Raw genomic sequence first — 20,342 nt, 5'->3', positions numbered from 1 at the left:
ACAACTCTTCCTTGTTTGCTCCTCTCTCGCTAGGTATCGATCGAAATAATTGCCTGCCCACTGAAAAATTGCAAGAACAGCTTCAAATTTGCTGACTGCATCTGACTAGTCATGGTTAGCCAAGAGACGGTGTTGCTATCTCAAGAAGCTCCCGTCACCAAGAGACTTGTCTTGGTGTTACTATCTCAAGAAGCTCTACACGCCAAAGCCAAAAGTGTCACGTGGTAAGCTTCCTGAGATAGGGTTGTAACACTAAGACAAATCTCTTGGCTAGGGTTTGAATAAATTAGTCACGTGGTAATCAAGAGTGTTATTCAGTTTGGTTCTGCCAAACAATGCAGGTTTTCCCGATGAGAGTTTCCTCCTGTATTCATACTGAACCTATGAGTGGAGGAGACACTCATTTGACTTCTTAGGAAGTTTATAACTATCCAGTATTAATTGATAATTAAATGATGAGTTTATTTATTTCCAATAGTCTTAATTTGTAGTCTTGACTGGTTTTTTGGTCTTTTCAACATTATTTTTAGTCCATTGTTCTGACCGCTGTCTTTTAGTACGTTCTATCGCAGACCACTAATTAGTGGTCTTAGGTTCTATTAGAGGACTCGGTGGAAATAAATTACTTTGTTTGTGTTATCCTGGGCAAAGATGTTATATATGTTTAATTGAGAATCAATCAATCAATCAATCAATCAATCAACCAATCAATCAACCAACCAATCAATCAATCAATCAATCAATCAATCAATCAATCAATCAATCAATCAATCAATCAATCAAAATTATTATTATTACAGCAAACCACGTCTTTTTATGTACACAGATGTGAAAATTGGAACATGAAGAAATACCAGGTAAATGAATTTCGATGCCATTTCTGAATTTTATATAATTGATCCGTCTTTGTTGAAAAATTTGGTTGACCTCAGCGTGACACTTAGTCCTGCTTGACGACGACGAAGTAAGTCAGGACCAGATTCTGGCATTGTCTCTAGATGGGACATTATCAGAATCGACTCCCGACTTACGTGACGTACGTTTTCTGCTATCAGTACTATTGACTATGCGACAGAATGAGTTTGCATGTTGTCAGAAAAATGATATATAGTTCGATTGTGTCGATGAGATGAGAAACCTATAAACTAGCACACATAGAATGTCTTTGTCTTTTAGTACGGTCATCTTGATGCCCAAGTGACCTTTGACCTAGCTTAAGATCATTGAGTCAGTTGAGTGACCATTTGATGAACCTGATTACCACGTACCCACTACAATATCGATAACTTCTCATCCAAATGACTGTCAATCACCATCACAACAGCGCCACCAACGGCGGTATCTTGCACATTACTGTGTGTCCTTGGTAAGAAACTGTACAGTCAGGCTAGACAGCAAGAAGGAATTCCAACATTCCAATTTGTATTGCGAAAGGAAGGATTGCTTCTAAATTATAGGTCATGACCTTCGTAGTCTGTAATATAGTATGTTCTTCTGTTGTATATATATATATATATATATATATATATATATATGTGTGTGTGTGTGTGTGTGCGTGCATGCATGCATGCATGTATGTATGTATGTATGTATGTATGTACCTATGTATGTATGTATGTATGTATGTATGTGTGTGTGTGTGCGTGCGTGCGTGCGTATGTGTGTGTGTATGTATGTATGTATGTATGTATGTATGTATGTATGTATGTATGTATGTATGTATGTATGTATGTATGTATGTATGTATGTATGTATGTATGTATGTATGTATGTATGTATGTATGTATGTATGTATGTATGTGTTTGTGTGTTTTTCACAGAGGTTTAATTTGCTTTGCGGGTTTTTGCCATTTAAAGCCAACCCATCGTCGCAAACCACGGCCTGTTTTACGGCAACGTTCTTAACGAGCCTCCCACATTTTTTTTTTTTAGAAATAATAACTCTGGCTTGCGAAAATGAGCCAACCGTTCAGATCATTAGTTTTATCTCATAGCGAATAATATATACTAGTAGACTCAGATACTCCTTGTTGTTTGCGCTTCTCCGATCATCGATTGTAGCGAGTGATTAATTAGGGCGTGCCCACAATGACGTCGCTTTACATGTGACATCGATGTGGCTATGTTGACAGACCAAAATCTTCGGAGATTAGATTTGCGCCACCAACGTTCAACATTGGTGATTGTATCTCACAGTGCTGAGTGACGTAGTCGTTGTCAAGTGGTTGCTAACCCAATCTATGACATGGTTACAGCTAGCAATAAAAAGACGTATTATTACTTTTTTTAATGTATTTCAAACAACGCGTAATCAATATTTGCTTCGTCAACAGTTGACTGTTACTGGTATGTAACTATACATTCCTGTGATAAAAAATACCAGAACGTTAAAAGGTTAGAAGTTATTATAAGTGAGTGCCTTAGTTTAATTATAGACAGTGGGGAAGTCTACGCTTTATATTTGTAATGTAATAGAAGTCATTGGAACAAAACAAACGTGTTTCTTGGAGGAACTTTGATTCTAATTACAGTATTGTGTATTTTATTTGACATGAAATAATGTAACAGATATATATTCATAACAATATCATATTTCCGATATATTTTATTACTGTATAAATAAATTATGAAACATGTCCCATTCCAGTCAAAGGCTGATACCCCCCCCCCCCCTCCCAATTATTAACCGAAATTTCCAGAGATGCGTCGTTCTGACGTCGGAGTGCGTCACGTGACATGTATACCTCTCTTCTGGAAATTTTCAACTCTTGCAATGCGGCTTGTTGTATACTGTAGTCCACAAGTACTCGAATCAATCTGTATGATTTTTTTTAAATGTCTTATTTACCATACATATTTTTTTTTTAAATCATACAGATTGATTCGAGTACCTGTGGTGTAGTCCATCAGCAAAACTGATTTACAATGATTACCCATAGACCTATAACGGCACATCGGCCTATTTTTTTTAATTTTCTCAAATCCTTGGGCAATATTATTTGGAGATGAAAATTATGAGGGGCAAGTTTTAGCGAGATGAAAGTGGGTTATCTTTGTTTTCATGTAGGCCGGGACCTTGCAGTTGAGCACATGAGCAAGACGTGGCGTATTTAGATTACCCTGTGTTTGATGTTAGATTACACCAGATTGTAATTTGATAGGGCTGTGTGCATAGACGGAATAACGCGCTTGTTTTACTAGCGTCTTGTACCGGCACAGATGACAACGTGGCTGTTGTACAAGGATGGAAAAACTCGAATCAAACCACGTTGACGACAACATCAAGATGAATTCAGAAATATTGGGACTTGAAAGCAACCATCTACCCGTACATACCAAGGAAGCATACGAGGTAAGGTTACAAGGGGTAAATACATATGTATATGTAACGATAATCTAGAGAGCTGTACCATGTTATGTACACGGAACACGTTGTGGAGACATTACTTGAAAATACATAATTATTACTTTAGTTTCAGCCAAAATTCACAAAGTGTGTGTTTTGACACCGAGTCTTGTTAAATAAAAGAGACCATTTCACTTTATGTTGATTGAAATGTAGTGTCTTTTACATGTACAAGTTGTGTGGTTCGCAAGTGACACAACGAGTGTGAAGCTACCATCATATTCATATTCATCTTCACTTTCAAAAGTTGACCTCTACGATCAATGTGAATATGATGATAGCTTACACATTCATCATCAGATTCGAAGTACTTCCGAATGGGTACGAACATGCGTTCGGCAAATCACATATCCTTCATTGGCAGGTTGAAATCATGTGATTGAATTACTTTTCACTTGATTTGCCTGGATTTGCATGCTCTCTTGTTATTTTTGCCAGAGTATCGATTGCGATGACTGATCCTGATCAAGGGAACTACATACATTGTGATAATTGTGGTCTTGACAACACTATTTTGTGTAAATTTCACCAGTGTAAGTGTTAAGTAGGGTTTCAAAGACAGCGGCACTGCGGGAAATCAAACACACCCAGCCAGGCCATATTTTATTACATTACTCATACAGGTTTTTTGTACACCCAAATATTGATATTTCATTTTCAAAGATATGGGAAAGGCATACTAAACATCCAAATTAGTTTTTTATATGACAACAATAATTCATGGTGCAAATTGGATACTCTGGCAAAAATAAGAAGAAAGCATGCAAATCCACGCTAATCAAGTGAAAAGTAACTACAATCACATGATTTCAACCTGCCAATGAAGGATTTGTGATTTGCCGAACGCTTGTTCGTACCCATTCGGAAGACTTCGAATCTGATGATGAACGTGTGAAGCTATCATCATATTCACATTGCGAGTAGAGGTCAACTTTTGAAAGTGAATATGAATATGAATATGATGGTAGCTTCACACTCGTAGTGACACATAACGTTTAACCTCTGTCAGTGACCTTTGCCCTCTACGTTTTCACTAATCCAATCAAATACACCAACATAAACATCTACTATTCATACATAATATTGTCTTATGTGATGTTGTTCAACCAACATTAATATTAACCACAAGCACTCGAATCAATCTGTATGATTTTTTAAAAATGCATTATAGTAAATAAGAGAAGCTCTTATTTACTATACATTTTTAAAAAAAAAAATCATACAGATTGGTTGTAGTGCCTGTGATATTAACGGTATTCTTTAGAATTCGTACAAGAATAATTGTCGTAAACTGTTTAAAAAAAAGCTAAGAATTAAATTATCATTTTTATCGTTAAATTAAAGTTTTTTGTCAATTTTAAGGCCTGCATTAATTCAAGCTTTGGTTTTGATTTTGAGTTGCTTGTTTTCAAGATTTGGCGGTGAGTTGCTATTTTTTGCCGGTTTTTGATGAAATTGGGGTACTTTGGAACATTTCTTGGGTCATGAAGGGTTCCGTAATCAATAATGAAATTAGGAAATGTCTGATTTTTTGAGGCGTAATTTAATAGAAAAATCAGCCTAATTTTCGAGATTCAGATCTGCATAGCTCCGTCTATTAGAGTTTGTACTGTTGGAATTGTAACACCCCAACAAACAAACACACACACACACACACACACACACACACACACACACTCACACACACACACACACACACACACACACACACACACACACACACACACAATTAGAAAACCTGAAAATCAAAACTGACGCTTAGCGCATACAATTATTACACCTCAGTACTCTTGTATGGTATGGTGTTATCCTAATGTGTATTTTACGAACAGTTTCAGTTAATATATTTATATACTCAGTACACAGCTAAGTAGTAATAAATGTCTTTATCTGGCACTAAATGTTGGCGATATAATCCATACTTAGTCTACAGAACAGATCCTCAGTGCTGTGCACGTGAGTCTCAACAAAGTCTAGAGATCATCCGTGGCTTTGAATCTCTAGATCTCTCTCCACCCCGATTTTGATCATGAGTCGAAGCCGCGGATTAAACCTGAGATAGTCTAGTTCCTATACGGTATTGTTACCATTTACACCTAACTCCACTCACACAGTCTAGTTCCTATACGGTATTGTTACCATTTACACCTAACTCCACTCACACAGTCTAGTTCCTGTACGGTATTGTTACGATTTACACTTCACTCCACTCGCTCAGTCTAGTTCCTACGGTATTGTTACGATTTACACTTCACTCCACTCGCACAGTCTAGTTCCTATGGTATTGTTACGATTTACACTTCACTCCACTCGCACAGTCTAGTTCCTATACGGTATTATATTGTTACCATTTACACCTCACTCCACTCACATAGTCTAGTTCCTATACGGTATCATTACAATTTACACCTAACTCCACTCACACAGTCTAGTTCCTATACGGTAGTTACGATTTACATTTCACTCCACTCGTTAGAGACTACGTTGGCATCCACACTAAACCTGAGACGACTTCAAAGTGGTCATTGATAATGATTAACAATCAGGGCAATATTTCTGTGATCTCGAACTCATTAGTTAACTACCAGACGAAGGGAACGGAATTTCAACTCTCGATATCAACAGAGTGACCCGACCGACATTTCTACTACCCTTGTTGCACCAAACATCGAAACATACGGTTGTCACTTTTCAGACAACATTATTCCAAATCTAAGTGAGATGATAAAAACAACGGGTTATACAAATAATATATTATTTCTGAGTCTTATCCCCAGTGGAAATTTCCACATACATAATTTTGTCGTCTACAGCATATGTGATATTTATCAATCGAGAAAGTCACACAAATGTCATGAAGTTGCTCGTCTCTCCTTCCTGGGCAAAATATGACATTGACGCAGTAGTGTACATGTTGGGTCGTGTGTTGTTATGCAATGATTAAATAAATAACTAAATAAATATACTGGCTTTGGCACTATGTTATCACCCCTTATCATGCTTTATCAAAGTAAGCCGTGACTCGAGACTGCTGTGTCTCTCGTTTGGCAGAACCGTGACTTGCCTTATTTTGTAGACTAGTTTTGACCGTATAGATGACAAATGGGTATTCATTTCGGATTTGTAATTCTTAAGACAACTCTACGATGTTTTTATACTAAAACACAATATGACAGTGGTGAAACAGCATCAACCAAAGCTGTGTTTGTAACTCAATCAATTACAAAAAGCTAAAAAGCGTGTAAACAAATTGTTTTTGTACGTGCAATAACAAATGTTTTTAAAATGAAAAAATATATTTTAATGTTTTGCAGTTTTCATTTACAAAGATTCAGTGTATATTGCTTAACATTTTTTGAAAACATAGTAGACTTGTTTTATGAATTAAAAATCCAAACTAAATACCCATTTGTCATCAGGGGGTATTTTATATCACAATACAGGAAATCATTCAACTACCCTAGTCCTGCTAGTCCTGCTTGCAGAAGGAGAACGTCGTCGCAAACCACGACCGTTTTATGGTACCTTTCTTAACGAGCCGGTCCCTACTTTTATTTCGAAGTGTAGCGGAAATATCAGCTCTGGTTTGCGAGAATGAAGGAGAAAGTCTGGACTCAATTCAGACAAATTCCCTTTCCTTTTCCTACACTGTCAGAACAGAGTCGTTACGGTAGCTTTAATACTCAATACTCCGCATGACTACAAATACACGGACTAGACTCTCTCACAGTCCATGGAAGCATCGCTATTAGCTGTTTTGTATGTACCAATATCTACCGAATAATTGTACTAGAATATCCTTGTTTTGTGGGCAGGGATAATCATTTGTTGACATGTTACTGCGACTCTGTTATTGCGATGCCCCAGGCATCACAGTAACATGTCAACAAATGATTAGCCCTATGTAGTCGATGAGGGCCACAGTAGAATTATGCTAGAAATATCGGTACATACAAAACAACCATTTCTGCAATGTGATGCTCCGAGGACTGTGAGAGAGTCTATTAAACCCTTGGACCGGAATGTAATGTACAGATAACGTTAATACACAAATAAATGTCAAATTCAGTTTATCACGTATTTATTTATTTATTCGCCTATTGCGTAACAGCACATGACCTTTAAAAGAAGGTTAACCACATTTATACTGTAATCTGTCTGTCCGGGAAACGAGGAGTTATATTACCATGACATTTCAGTGACCCTTGACTGATGAATATCACATATGGGGAGACAAATTGATGTCTGTGGAAATTTCCACAGAATAGAAGGATTGGAATACCGCGAAATTCTTTAGGTCAAATCTAGTCTTGTTTGCACACAAAGTAGAAACTTGTGAATGAACGATCCGTATTTAGTCAGTCAGAATTCAATCCTTGTATAGTTTGTCTCTGAAAGCATAGTCCTACAGTTCGGTCTACTTTCGTCCCTGGTATTAGCACTAGCAATGTTTATCAACACTGTCGCATCATGGAATCCAATACTTGTGAAAGAACATTTTATGAATTCCAGGCTAAATTTAGGTCATTCCGTTTCCATTCACATACGTTGTGGTCTGTTTCATGTACATGTGTTCACCAGCTAGTCCTACCTCCTGGCCATGGTATCCACTTGCGTTGCCCCCCCCCCCCCCGTTGCCATGGCATATTCCTGGCTAACAACAATTGCTGACATCAGACCGTGGTGGACGAACGGAAGCTGTTACAAACAAGGAATGAATTGGATTAATAACACTTGTGGAAGTACAGAGACTTGTATTACTCACCATATGGTTTGATAAGAACAGTTTTATGGCCACTTTATTTGTACATGGAATGCCAGGAGAACGGGAAATTTGTAAATGTGAACTACTATACAATGTGACTATAAATCTGTTCTTATCAAATGATGGCAGTATTGCATCACCTGTGGGTGACCGTATTTTTGTAGCTATATACACGATAAAACAAATTGATTTGTTTTTTGGATCCGTACCTAAAATAGCGCCCTTAACGGTGGTCATGATTTAAACCTGTTAATGCAATACATATGGATATGATCGACCACTGATTAATATGTATAATGTCTAATTATTGGTATTTTAACAATTTTCAATGAATAGATTGTGGTTGTCCGATTGTAAAAGTATTGTTATATTAGTAAAACATTTGGAGTGTGTCCGCCCTCAATGGCACAGGCTGTCACACGAACATTTGGTACTTACTGGATTTGAATATATTGTGCAGTTTGTGGTGTCTAGTCGAACAACAAAATGACAAGTTTTACGGTAAATGCCTCTATGGAAGCAGTTGATGATAGCAGAGGGTAGTTACAGGCAAAAGGAAATACAGCAAAGGGAGAAGCAGAGGTGTTCAGCTGACCGGGTTTCAAGCAATAAAAGGAAGAGCCAGTATCACTACCTTAGCAAATACTTCAGGGGAACTAGTGACCACGGTGTCAGCTGTCCAGTTTTTGTGGGCGGATTTTGACATGGTGATAAGCTACTGAATTGGTTTAATTATAGTCCCAGTAAGACAGCTCTCTGAAAGCTAGTTCCATAAACCTCAGACCACTAACGTTTTTTAGTGGTCTGAGCATAAACTTACAGGGTAATGTTTTGGGACTTCCAGTGTTTACACTATCTTAACCACAGGGTGATTAGAATCACACAATAGAAATACTGCTTTCACCCACTTGTGTAATCTACCATATTGAACAACAATAGTTATAGTTTGTGTCTATCTTAGTAAACCGAAGCCAGAGTAGTACTTTTAACACTTGCCATATTTTTATCATTTTATAGGGCAATGAACTCTCTACAACTGTGGAAATGAACGATCTTAATGCACCAAAATATACTACCCTTGATGCCTCGGACACAGCAACTGAAAACGTAAAAGACGTTGAAATAGAAGCAGAGCCTGTTATTTATGAAGGAACGGGTTGCTCTAAGGTCAGTATTAAATACCCCCACCTCCCTCCTTATGCAATTGCTGTCAGAATTTTTGGAAAACATTTAGAGTTCAATTTTGTTGAGACAACCCAGTTTCCATTTGTTCATGTTTATGATCACATAAATATAAACAACATATATTGAAATACTATGAGATGCTGTATTACAGGAGAAACAAGGTAAGTATGACATTTCACTTATGGGACTTGAAGGTGTTACATACACATGGACACATTTCAACTCCAGACCACAGACAAGTGTCCAGGCTAACAATAACAGAGACATTACACACAAACTGCACGATCCTGTCCTTCAGCACATCTAAACGCGACAACCATTGCTATTCCTTAAGAATATAATAACTGAAACAGGCTTCTAATGAAATGACTCGGATGATAAAGATTGACTTGATGATCATAATGTCTTCAATTGTTTACTTTCCAACTGATAGTATCATTTCACCTTGATGTTATGATTGTAACGATTTCCATTGTTTACTTTTGTACTGATATTAATGTTACTGTTGACATGAATATTTTAATGACTTCAGTTGTTTACTTTCCAACTGATAATAACATTACACATGGACTTGGTTATTTTAATGGCTTCAATTGTTTACTTTCCAACTAATAATACCATTACTGTTGACATGCAGATTTTAAAGTCTTCAATTGTTTACTTACCAACTGATATTAGTATTCCTATTGACATGAATATTTTAATGACTTCAATTGTTTACTTTCCAACTGATAAACAACATGATTACCGTTCTGTATCTCCATCTAAATTTTGAGCGGCACCTCTAGAATATTTTTTTTGAGTGTAAATTTTCTGTGTGTGTGTGTGTGTGTGTGTGTGTGTGTGTGTGTGTGTGTGTGTGAAACGCCATGTTAACCCTGTTCCCGTTGTAACAATTACTAAATAGAATATGAGTTCAAATGTCAGTGAATGACATATTTGTTAAAGTGCTCTTTATCTTACCGATCAATTTCTGATTTATTTTCCAGAAAGTTGGCGATGGTATTACAGCATTCTATGCATGGTGTTATACATATATAAAACCAATCACCATTATACTATGGACAATTTTCGTTCTTGGCTACTGTGCATATTTCATCTACGCATGTTACTACGATTTCGACAATGCACTGGTTTTGGTCGTAGTCACCTCATTGGTTTTAGTTTTCAGTGCTTATTCCCTCATACGTGACAGATGGGGTGAGAAAATATGGGAGAAATGTCTGTCACCATGTTGTGGTGTTTTAAGTAGATACTGGTACATTCTTAGGTGGTAAGTGTACACTTAAATTACGTCACTAGCCAGGTAGGTAGTTTTGATATATCTGAGAGAGGAGCAAAAGAGTTTGTGGTTCAAGTGTCCAGTATAACAACTATCAGAGTATGCCATTAGATTTTATTGAGCCATACTTTGTTTGATTATAAATGCTACTTAGGAACTTTGACATTTATGCTCAGTCTCACATCTTGGAAGTGAATTTTTTGAAATTTTCTTCACAGTATAGGTACATAACTTATTTCCACCCCACCCACCACCAACAGCAGCAGCACCACCACCACAAGCATCTGCAGCACCGTCATCATCATCATCATCATCATCATCATCATCATCATTGTCGTCATCATCATAGTCGTCGTCGTCGTCACCACCACCTCCATGATCATCTTTTATACAACTACCACTGTTGCTCTCACTCCTCCATCTGTTTATCATCAGCTCCATCATCATCCTTATTCTTACCACCACCAGCACCACCATCACCACCAATACAACTACTGCTGTTGCTGACGCTTCTCCCTGTATATAAAATGATATATAATATTGTATATTGTAGGCCAGTGTACATCGCACTCATAGTTGGGTTGATTGTGTTCCTAGTATTTGAAGCCAAAGACTATCCACCACAACTGATGTCGTCGGTGGGGGCGTGTGTTTTTGTGGCATTTACTTTCTTCTTCTCCAAATATCCCGGTGCAGTAAGTATTTATTTCAGTCTCTAAGGCTTTGTAGTGCTATTGTGATATACTTCTTATATTGATGTAAACAAAACAAAACTAGGATGATATTTTGTACAAAGACTGTAAGATACGTCGTGTTGCTCCGCCCTCATCGATCTCCTCTCTCCCGATGTGTGAGGGCGCCCCGTCATGGCGTACCTTACAGACTAATTTGTTGTCATAGTGATAACAGGAGCAGAGAACTACATTATAACCACAATCGTGTCCAACAAAACATTCCTTCATAGTATAAGATGCGCAGATCTCAAGTTATACAAGTTAAATAAATAAATGTTTCATGTCTCAGTTGTAAGGGTGTTTTTTCTACTAATGTCCTCATAGCCAAGCAATAAGTGTATATTATAGCTTCTTATACATAGTAACGTAATCAAAGATATTTATCATTTACATATTGTCACAACAACGAGTGTCTACGTCATTGGTTTTGTTGAGTTCGAAATATGTGTCAAAACCTTTAAATTGTCATTACTTTCCACGTTATTCCCCAATATTTTTCTTCGACTCGTAGTGACAAAGCTCCCTAGGTGACTCATATTTTCCTTGGCTGAACGAAGACAAATATTGGGGAATCATATCTAAATATATACGTCACATTCATATTAAACTGTTAGATGCTGATCCTTCTGACACCATCCTCTCTCTACATACAGGTTAGATGGCGCCCTGTACTCTGGGGTTTGGGATTACAATTCTTATTGGCGGTATTCATCCTAAGAACCAAAGCTGGTTTCAAGCTCTTTGAATGGTTAGGTGATTTCGCCATGTTGTTTTTATCGTTTTCCGACTACGGAGCCGAATTCGTATTTGGTGAAGACTTCCGGGACCATTATTTTGCTTTCGCGGTAAGTGGAACCGCAGTCACAATTACAGGGTTGAAAGTTGTACAGTGATTTTTGTTTATTCTTGATAAACAACTATATACTTGTCACTGCCATTTCCCTCTGTGTGTTATTAACAAACATACAGTTCTCTGTTCCAAGTGGTAGCAAATCATTATGATTAGCTGCCTTTCACATCTCAGTTAAATTGTGTTATGGCAAACCATCCTAATTTTCTTTGGAAATCATTCAATTTTTTTCACCAGGTTCTTCCAGTTATCATCTACTTTGGTTGTTTTATATCAATATGTTATTATCTGGGTGTTATGCAGTGGGTTATTATCAAAATAGCATGGTGTTTTGAGAAAACCATGGGAACAACTCCAACCGAATCACTTAATGCTGCTGGTAACATCTTCATCGGACAGGTAAGTGATCATGAATCACTTAATACTTAGGGTAACATCTTCATTGGACAAGTAATCCTTAATGCTACGGGTAACACCTTCGGCCAGGGTATAGTTTTCCGCTGACGCAACGCAAGATACGTGCGTCTTGGACAGTGCCGTAAAAGGGGCCTGTGGTTTACGACGATGTTCACAGGTTAAGGATAACCATCCTTATTGATGAGAACGAATTATTTTTTTTAAACTTTCATACGGACATTAATATTGTTGAATATTAAGTACTTCACAATTCATCAATGCGTTTTCTCTAGTTGTTTTAATTTCCATTTGTGTTTCTTTTCTTAATTTCAGACCGAGGCTCCTCTTCTCATCAAACCTTTCCTCATAGACATGACTAATTCTGAACTACATGCTGTGATGGTTGGTGGTTTTGCTACTATTGCTGGTAGTGTATTAGGTGCATACATTGCATTTGGTGTTAGCGCTTCGCATCTCATCTCAGCATCTGTCATATCGGCACCAGCAGCTTTGGGGATCTCGAAACTGTTTTACCCAGAGACGAGATTTGACAAGGCTATGGACCAGGGAGACGTCCTTAAAAAGATTCAGAAACCGTGAGTAGCTTTTCCTTTAAAGAAAAATATTTCATCCTGGTACAGCCAATACAGCAGAAATGGAGTTAGCTAGGCGTTCACACTAGATTAACAAGAACAGAGATATTATACAGAGTTTATTACCTAATCACCACAGAACAATGATAAGCATGACTATTCCTTTACTGTGTTAAGAAATAGGCTTCTGTTGAAACATATTTAGTGGTTTCAAAGGCTTCAATTGTTTACTGTTGTTCGGATAAATTAAAATGATTGCATGTCTGCTTCCACCTCTAAAATTGTTTATCTTGGGTTTGAAGTTGTCTGTGTTTGTGGAGGAAAATTCATGTCACATCGACCTCATTTGCGCTGTATTTATGACACGATTTTCATCAAAATTCTCTGAAGAATCTAAACGGATACAGCACTTGAAAGCTAATTTGACCTTTTCGTGGGTCATTTGCTAGAAATCCTAATAACAGTCGTTGAAAAATACATAATGTGCAAAAGATCACTGAAGGCACCATTTATTTGTATGCAATATTTTGAATAAATTTAATTCCTCAAAAGGTTTGGATAAGATCAGCAGCCTCGCTTTCACCCGTGATGCAATATCCGGTCAATCGTGCAAGTCTAAGAGCAGAGTCTTCATGAAAAGAAACATGTATTCGTGATTTTTATTAGCTCTAGCCGCCATGTTTTGCTTTAAGATTCAGTTAGCGCTAATTTAATAGATTTTCATTTTCTTTTATGACGAATTGTAGTCCTGAGAAGAACTTTTTGGAGGCAGCAGCTAATGGCGCTAGCCAGGCCGTACCTTTAGTGGCAAATGTTGCCGCCAATTTAATAGCCTTTATTGCCCTGTTAGAGTTGTTTAACGCCTTCCTTGGTTGGATTGGTGTGATGGTCGGAGTACCACAGTTGAGTTTCGAGGTAAAAAAACATACTTTCATGTTTCACACAAGTTTGAGGAACATTTATATCGACTCTTTCAATTGCATATTGCATTCATTATATGCAATGCAACACGTGTGACATATTATGACTCTCTGTATACCAATGCGACCACAGGTGGACATTTTTCCTAGATAATTAAGTCAATCCTTCGTTACACCAGCAGAAGTAAAGACATATTTCAACTGGCTTTTGAATTTATGTTGTTACAATAATCATTATTGATCATTTTCTACAATCATCATCCACATTCATTGATTGGAGCATTTTGATTTAATAATCATCAGATGTACAAAAATTAATTGCTTCTGATTTATATATATTTTTAGTATTTGACTGTTGCTTATTTTTCGTGCTTAACGGGTGAAAGGTCATACTTGTATGTCTTCTACTTAAATGTCAAAAGTGACTTGTAAGCATGTCGTATCCTTGTACATCTATGGAACTTGCATGTGTTCTAAATGTCTCCTGATGGTCCTGCGATTATGATCATACACGGCGACGAATCTTTTAGTAATAGCCTAACCCTAACCTCTGACCTTAAACTCTGACCTTAACCTTTGACCCTAACCTTTGATCCTAACACTAATCCTAACCAATCTCTACCATTTCTTATTCTTCCTAGTTAATTGTTTCATATCTGTTCGCACCTGTTGCTTTCTTAATCGGTATTGAGTGGGATGACTGTCAATTGGTTGCTGGACTAATTGGCACCAAACTTATCATCAATGAATTTGTAGCCTACGAAAAATTAGCAGAACTGATAGAAAACAGAGAGAGTGGTATTGAACCTCAAATGTCGGTAAGTTGAATCTTTGTTGTTTATGAATTAAGTATTCTAAGGCCATCATCGAAAACAGGGAGTGTGTATTACAATTAGGTGCATTCTCTTAGTCTTAATCAGTGGAAGAGACAATGTATGATAGAACCTCAGTTCAAAACATCACTTGTTACTATATTAGCAAATAATTTATTGAAATCATGATCATTTGTATGATGGCACATCTTATTTTTGTCATTACTTGTATATTTAATTAGAGAGGTTTACAATATGGACTGAATGACAGACAGAAAGATGACAGATAGATAGCTAGACAGGTAGACAGATGGACACACAAACAAACACAGGTAGGTTGATGGAGTGACAGACAGATAGATAAACCAACTGACAGACAGACAGACAGACAGGCAGGCAGGCAGGCAGGCTGACAGAACGTTGATGTAATTAACAAAATACAAAATATTTATTTCCACTCATTCTTGTCTCTAGGTGAGGTCAGAGGTCATTGCTACATACATCTTATGTGGGTTTGACAACTTGAGCAGTATTGGTATCCAGTTAGGTGGTCTTATACCTTTAGCACCCTCAAGGAGGGCTGATTTAGCCTCCATAGGAACAAGAGCACTCGTAGCTGGCACCATCACATGTTTTATGACAGCTTGTGTAGCAGGTAAGATACCATGACTGACCGTCCATCATCCTATATATGTATACATATATACTGTTAGCTCAGTACTAACCCTGCTATAGTTAACATCAGAACCTTATTATGTCTCCAAAACATACATTTCCAATAGAGCACAACTACATGTAACTACATATGAACATGTCATTGCAACAAACAATTTCTGTGTCTTCCAATAAAAATACATACTTACAGTGTGTGTAACTATGTGTATACACTGCATTCTCCTTAGAAATCTACTTGATTAGTTTCCAGTCTTTGATTTTACGTCACTTTTATTTGAAACCTCATGTGTGAATATTAATTTAATTGTTTACATTAGTAGTACATCAAATATCATTTTCTTGTTGATTCAGAACTACATACGGTGTCTTATTCATTATATTTATACATTCAATACTAATTCTGTCTGTCTCTGTCTCTGTCTCTGTCTCTGTCTGTCTCTGTCTCTGTCTCCCTCTCTGTCTGTCTGTCTGTCTGTCTGTCTCTCTCTCTCTCTCTCTCTCTCTCTCTCTCTCTCTCTCTCTCTCTCTCTCTCTCTCTCTCTCTCTCTCTCTCTCTCCCCCCCCCCCCCCCAGGTATGCTGTATACTGAATTTGATACTGTGGACGATACATCAGTAGAATTACTGGCTAACTTCAGTGCTGTAATATGATAATTTTATGTGTTGGAAACAAGACAATCCTGATTGCAATCGAAGATTTTGTCTGCTGTCGTCAATTATTTCTGCTGAAGATCAACTACGCTACAGAGTTTGTTGTTAGTGTAAGACAACTACAAAACAGTAAACATAAAAACAGTAAACAACAAAACAGTAAACAACAAAACAGTAAACATCAAAATGATATTGAGAAAGACAACACTATTGATACCATACGACAGGGGTATATATCAAACAACATAGTTGTTATTGGCTAGCTGATCGTTACTAGCACTGCCAATCACATACTTTTTACAATTATGTATTTTTATGCGGCAAATATCAGATACTAAATTGTCCATTCATCTACCTTCATCTAATAACAATGCAAACAATCGACAAGATATCCTACAGTTAATTGATGTGTAAATGTTGCATTAAATTCATTGAAAGATATCGCGTTAATATTATATAAATTAAGATATATATATTCTGAAGTTATTTGTGTCAAAGAGGTGTTGATTTTTTCAGAATTTCATATTAAGCCAAATAAAAAGAAAGTTGTTTGGTTCCAGTTACCCTACCCCGCCTAGTTTTTCACTGCCGATCCTAAACTATGTATTCAAGGAAAATAATAATAAAATTGTGAAAATCGTGAAGTCTCATGAGAAATAGTGGATGCGAAAACTGCCATCAACTTAAAAAGACACTCTAAAACTGTTCTTCCATTCTGTAATGGCTGTACATCTGATAGGAAGAAATAAACAACACAGAGAGACCATTTGGAAAACAATGGAAAACCTGAACTAGACACTCGCGCAGAAAAAATAAAAAAATAGATAAATGAAATTAAAAATCTACCTACCCACCTATTCTATTTTATTAGTCATTATCCCGTGTAGCCCAGAGACTTAGCTATCTGACTTGACATTCTTAACAGCATTTTCGAGCCAAATAGGTAAGTCGCAGGAAGGGTTATATCTAATGAAGGACTTGAAAGCATTCAGAATGGATTGAACCTTTCAGTGCCTTTGAACAGAAATATGTTTTTGAAGTCTGGTGGTTTAGAAATTATTAATTGATCGATAGATTGATTAGGTAATTTATTGATTTATTTATTGATTATGAGGGTAGATACTAAATTTAGCAACTTGACAATATATAGTGATTTACAGTGTGCCATGTAGAAGCAATGGTGGTGGTGGCAGGTGGGTGGGTGGGGGTGGGGTTGGGGGTTGATAATACTCTGCCACAATTTGTAAATACAATAATGTAGTTATGTGTCTTGCCAATTAAAGTTAATGAGTACACTTGTAGGATTAATTTTACTCAATCAATGCAAATGTTGTAAATGTATTCAGATTTTAAATAAAAATGCATAATGAAGTTTGTATCTGTCTCCCTCTTAAAGATATATATATATATATATATATATATATATATATATATATATATATATATATATCCTCAGCGATAAGAATGTTATAAGTCGTTATAACATCCGTATTCTTTTGAATTAAGTCTATAATGCTCTGCTACTAATATTGCATTGAGCAATGTTCTCTCTAGTGAGACACTTATACTTATATATGTATATGTGTGTGTGTATATATATATATATATATATATATATATATATATATATATATATATATATATATATATATATATATATATATATATATATATATATACATATATATATGTTTTATTATGTATGGTGCACTTTGTGAACCTGTGAGTAAGGCGAGAGCGTGTGGAATGCAGTCATGCCGTTGGTGGCGCTCTAGTAATCAGCCCAATCATTCGAGACTGACAACTACTCATATTTATACATGCTACAAAGTCGCTTGTGAGCTAAAATTCTATTCAAGGATATTCATAATACAAAATAATGGCGTTATTCGATATTTACGAATATTCAGTTGTTTTCAACAAACTACAATATAATGTCAATGGTTTCCTGCTGCATTTTTACGCGCCATCTTATCAAACCTTATTTTATTGGTACAGTGCCATTTTAATATTTTATTGACTACTCGACACATTTCAAATAAACCACATGTTTCATTGTGTCTGACCAATGTAATGATAGAGGTCAAAGGTCAATATTTATCAAATACTGTAGGTCACCTCGTACCTTGTGCTTGCCTCATAATTACACCATGTGCTTATAACAGCCTGCATTATTCTAACCCATGAAACCAGACTAAAGTATTGATGCACAGTTGACGTCAGCTCGACTACAAGAAAAGGAACAACTTCAAAAATTTCACATTTTTGTCTTCACGTGGCGAGCCTGTTGTCCCTAGGTACGTAGAGTATGGTAGTTAATATTTAAATATTGAACCAAACGCCATCGTCTTTCAAACAGGTGGTGTCGAGTTAAAGATAAATCGTGGTCTTACTGGCCTGTAATATCTATGTGGATGGTCGATGGGGGTTTTGAATTCGCTATTTCCCCAAAACGGAAAATCAAAATTCAAAATCTCCAATCGCCTGAATTCTGTTCAAATGATGATGATCTAAGTATGTACATTGTGTAACAGCCATTATGTTAGTGTTACAACCATGTGCAGTTCCCGGGGTGCAGTCTACCTGTAAATTTGAAGGACAACACTATTTCCGCTATCCAAATATTGACATTTGAGTTTTTGAATTTTCGCTCGTTCAGCTAATCAAAATGTCGGTTAACATAGCGGAAATGGTGTAGCAGTGTTAGTCCTTCAGGCTTCAAGTCTACAGGTAGGCTACTGCCTCACTGGACGTACGCGTTTTACAGTATATTTTTATCTATTTATTTCAATATTCATTCATTCATTCATTCATTCATTCATTCATTCATTCATTCATTCATTCATTCATTCATTCATTCATTCATTCATTCATCCATCCATCCATTCATTCATTCATTCATTCACGCTCGATGTGTGTGTTTCGGAAATATATTTACTGTGCGCATGCTCAGAGTAAACAGGTTGAACAGGTGACAATTTTTCATACATTTGGGATATTACGTTTTTATCAATTCATGAACACTAAACACAAAGTCCTGTAGTAACCAAATGTCCTGTATTACTCCAGTCTTTTATTAAAGCACTCACGAGGTATGCATTGATAATTTTATGAATATGTTATGGCCGCTGACTACTATAGCCTAGCGACATGGCTATCTGACCCAACATAATAGCTCCACAGATGTTCTGGGGAACGACATTGTCAGATATTCAAATCTTTTGGCCAACAATGCTACTGTTCTTGTTGAACATTATAAATAATCTCAGAGTCATACAGTATGTTTGCCAAATTCTTCTCAAAGACAATGGAAGTCATATTTCATGTCAACAGTGTGTAACTTATCTTGTACCTGATAACCTACTTCCACGTAATTAATGGGATTATTACGTCACGTTTGATTTATAACCGCGTTGATGCGCATGCGCAATGCGCAATGACAGTTTTATCTGGCAGTTTTTGCAAGGTAAATAGGTAATAATGACCTTTCACATCGCCAAAGAGATGGCATGAAGTCAGTGAAGTGTTTCCAAACATTGACTACGGTGTCGTTCATGAACAGTGATTGAACGATAGTTTTGCAATAACACACGTCAACGAAAGGTAACCCAGTGTGATCGATGAGGGCGCACGGTACAAGGATATTCAAGTACAATTATGCAGTAGATATCAGTACATACAAAACAAAACAATTTTTAGTGATGCGAAGCTCCGAGGACTGTAAGAGAGTCTATTCAAGGACATGTTTTTATGCTGTCCTAAAATGACAAACTTTCTGAGTAATAAACTCCGAAATAGTCCAGATTCTCGCCTTTCCCCTATATATATCATGTAAACATTGTTACCATATTTACAACGTTGCAGGAGATCATAATCTAATGTTAGATGTGAGTGCACGACCATAAGCGAAATGCTAGGCGGGGACCAAAAATCCCCTCACGACTCCAGGCCATGATAATGGAAGAATTACGCACTATTTTTAGTGCCCCGTTCCAACATTCAGTACTATTAAACTATGTGAACGTGTACGTTTATCTCCACAGAACTGATGTAAATACATTCTAATGGCGACAT

At 36.7% G+C, this 20,342-nt stretch overlaps 2 protein-coding genes across 2 annotated transcripts in view; both read left to right on the top strand.

Annotated features, from left to right (window-relative positions):
- The first annotated feature begins 3,226 nt into the window (after nucleotides 1–3,226).
- Nucleotides 3,227–16,647, top strand: LOC144452873 (solute carrier family 28 member 3-like). Its single transcript, XM_078144069.1, has 11 exons — nucleotides 3,227–3,352; nucleotides 9,189–9,338; nucleotides 10,346–10,629; nucleotides 11,192–11,333; nucleotides 12,026–12,217; nucleotides 12,460–12,621; nucleotides 12,952–13,214; nucleotides 13,958–14,126; nucleotides 14,773–14,949; nucleotides 15,418–15,598; nucleotides 16,192–16,647. Exons 1-11 carry the CDS (start codon nucleotides 3,245–3,247, stop codon nucleotides 16,266–16,268), a joined length of 1,905 nt encoding a protein of 634 aa, XP_078000195.1. The 5' UTR covers nucleotides 3,227–3,244; the 3' UTR covers nucleotides 16,269–16,647.
- Nucleotides 16,648–20,332: 3,685 nt separating this feature from the next.
- LOC144452718 (solute carrier family 28 member 3-like) overlaps nucleotides 20,333–20,342 on the top strand; it is a 7,187-nt gene continuing 7,177 nt past the window's right edge. The window contains exon 1 of the mRNA XM_078143863.1: nucleotides 20,333–20,342. This exon is cut by the window's right edge and continues 197 nt beyond it. Within this exon, the coding sequence (XP_077999989.1) occupies nucleotides 20,333–20,342 (10 nt within the window).

The sequence above is a fragment of the Glandiceps talaboti genome, chromosome 23 (genome assembly GCF_964340395.1).
Source record: "Glandiceps talaboti chromosome 23, keGlaTala1.1, whole genome shotgun sequence".
Lineage (NCBI taxonomy): Eukaryota > Metazoa > Hemichordata > Enteropneusta > Spengelidae > Glandiceps > Glandiceps talaboti.
The sequence above is the reverse complement of the archived record's forward strand: the minus strand, read 5'-3'. Positions and strand labels throughout refer to the sequence as shown.

Bases quoted from the DNA above. Each gene is read 5' to 3' on its own strand.
- LOC144452873 (XM_078144069.1), top strand. From the start codon at position 3,245: ATGGAAAAACTCGAATCAAACCACGTTGACGACAACATCAAGATGAAT. The intron at 9,339-10,345 runs GTCAGTATTAAA...TTTATTTTCCAG, and splicing joins AAGGAACGGGTTGCTCTAAG to AAAGTTGGCGATGGTATTAC. The intron at 10,630-11,191 runs GTAAGTGTACAC...TGTATATTGTAG, and splicing joins TACTGGTACATTCTTAGGTG to GCCAGTGTACATCGCACTCA.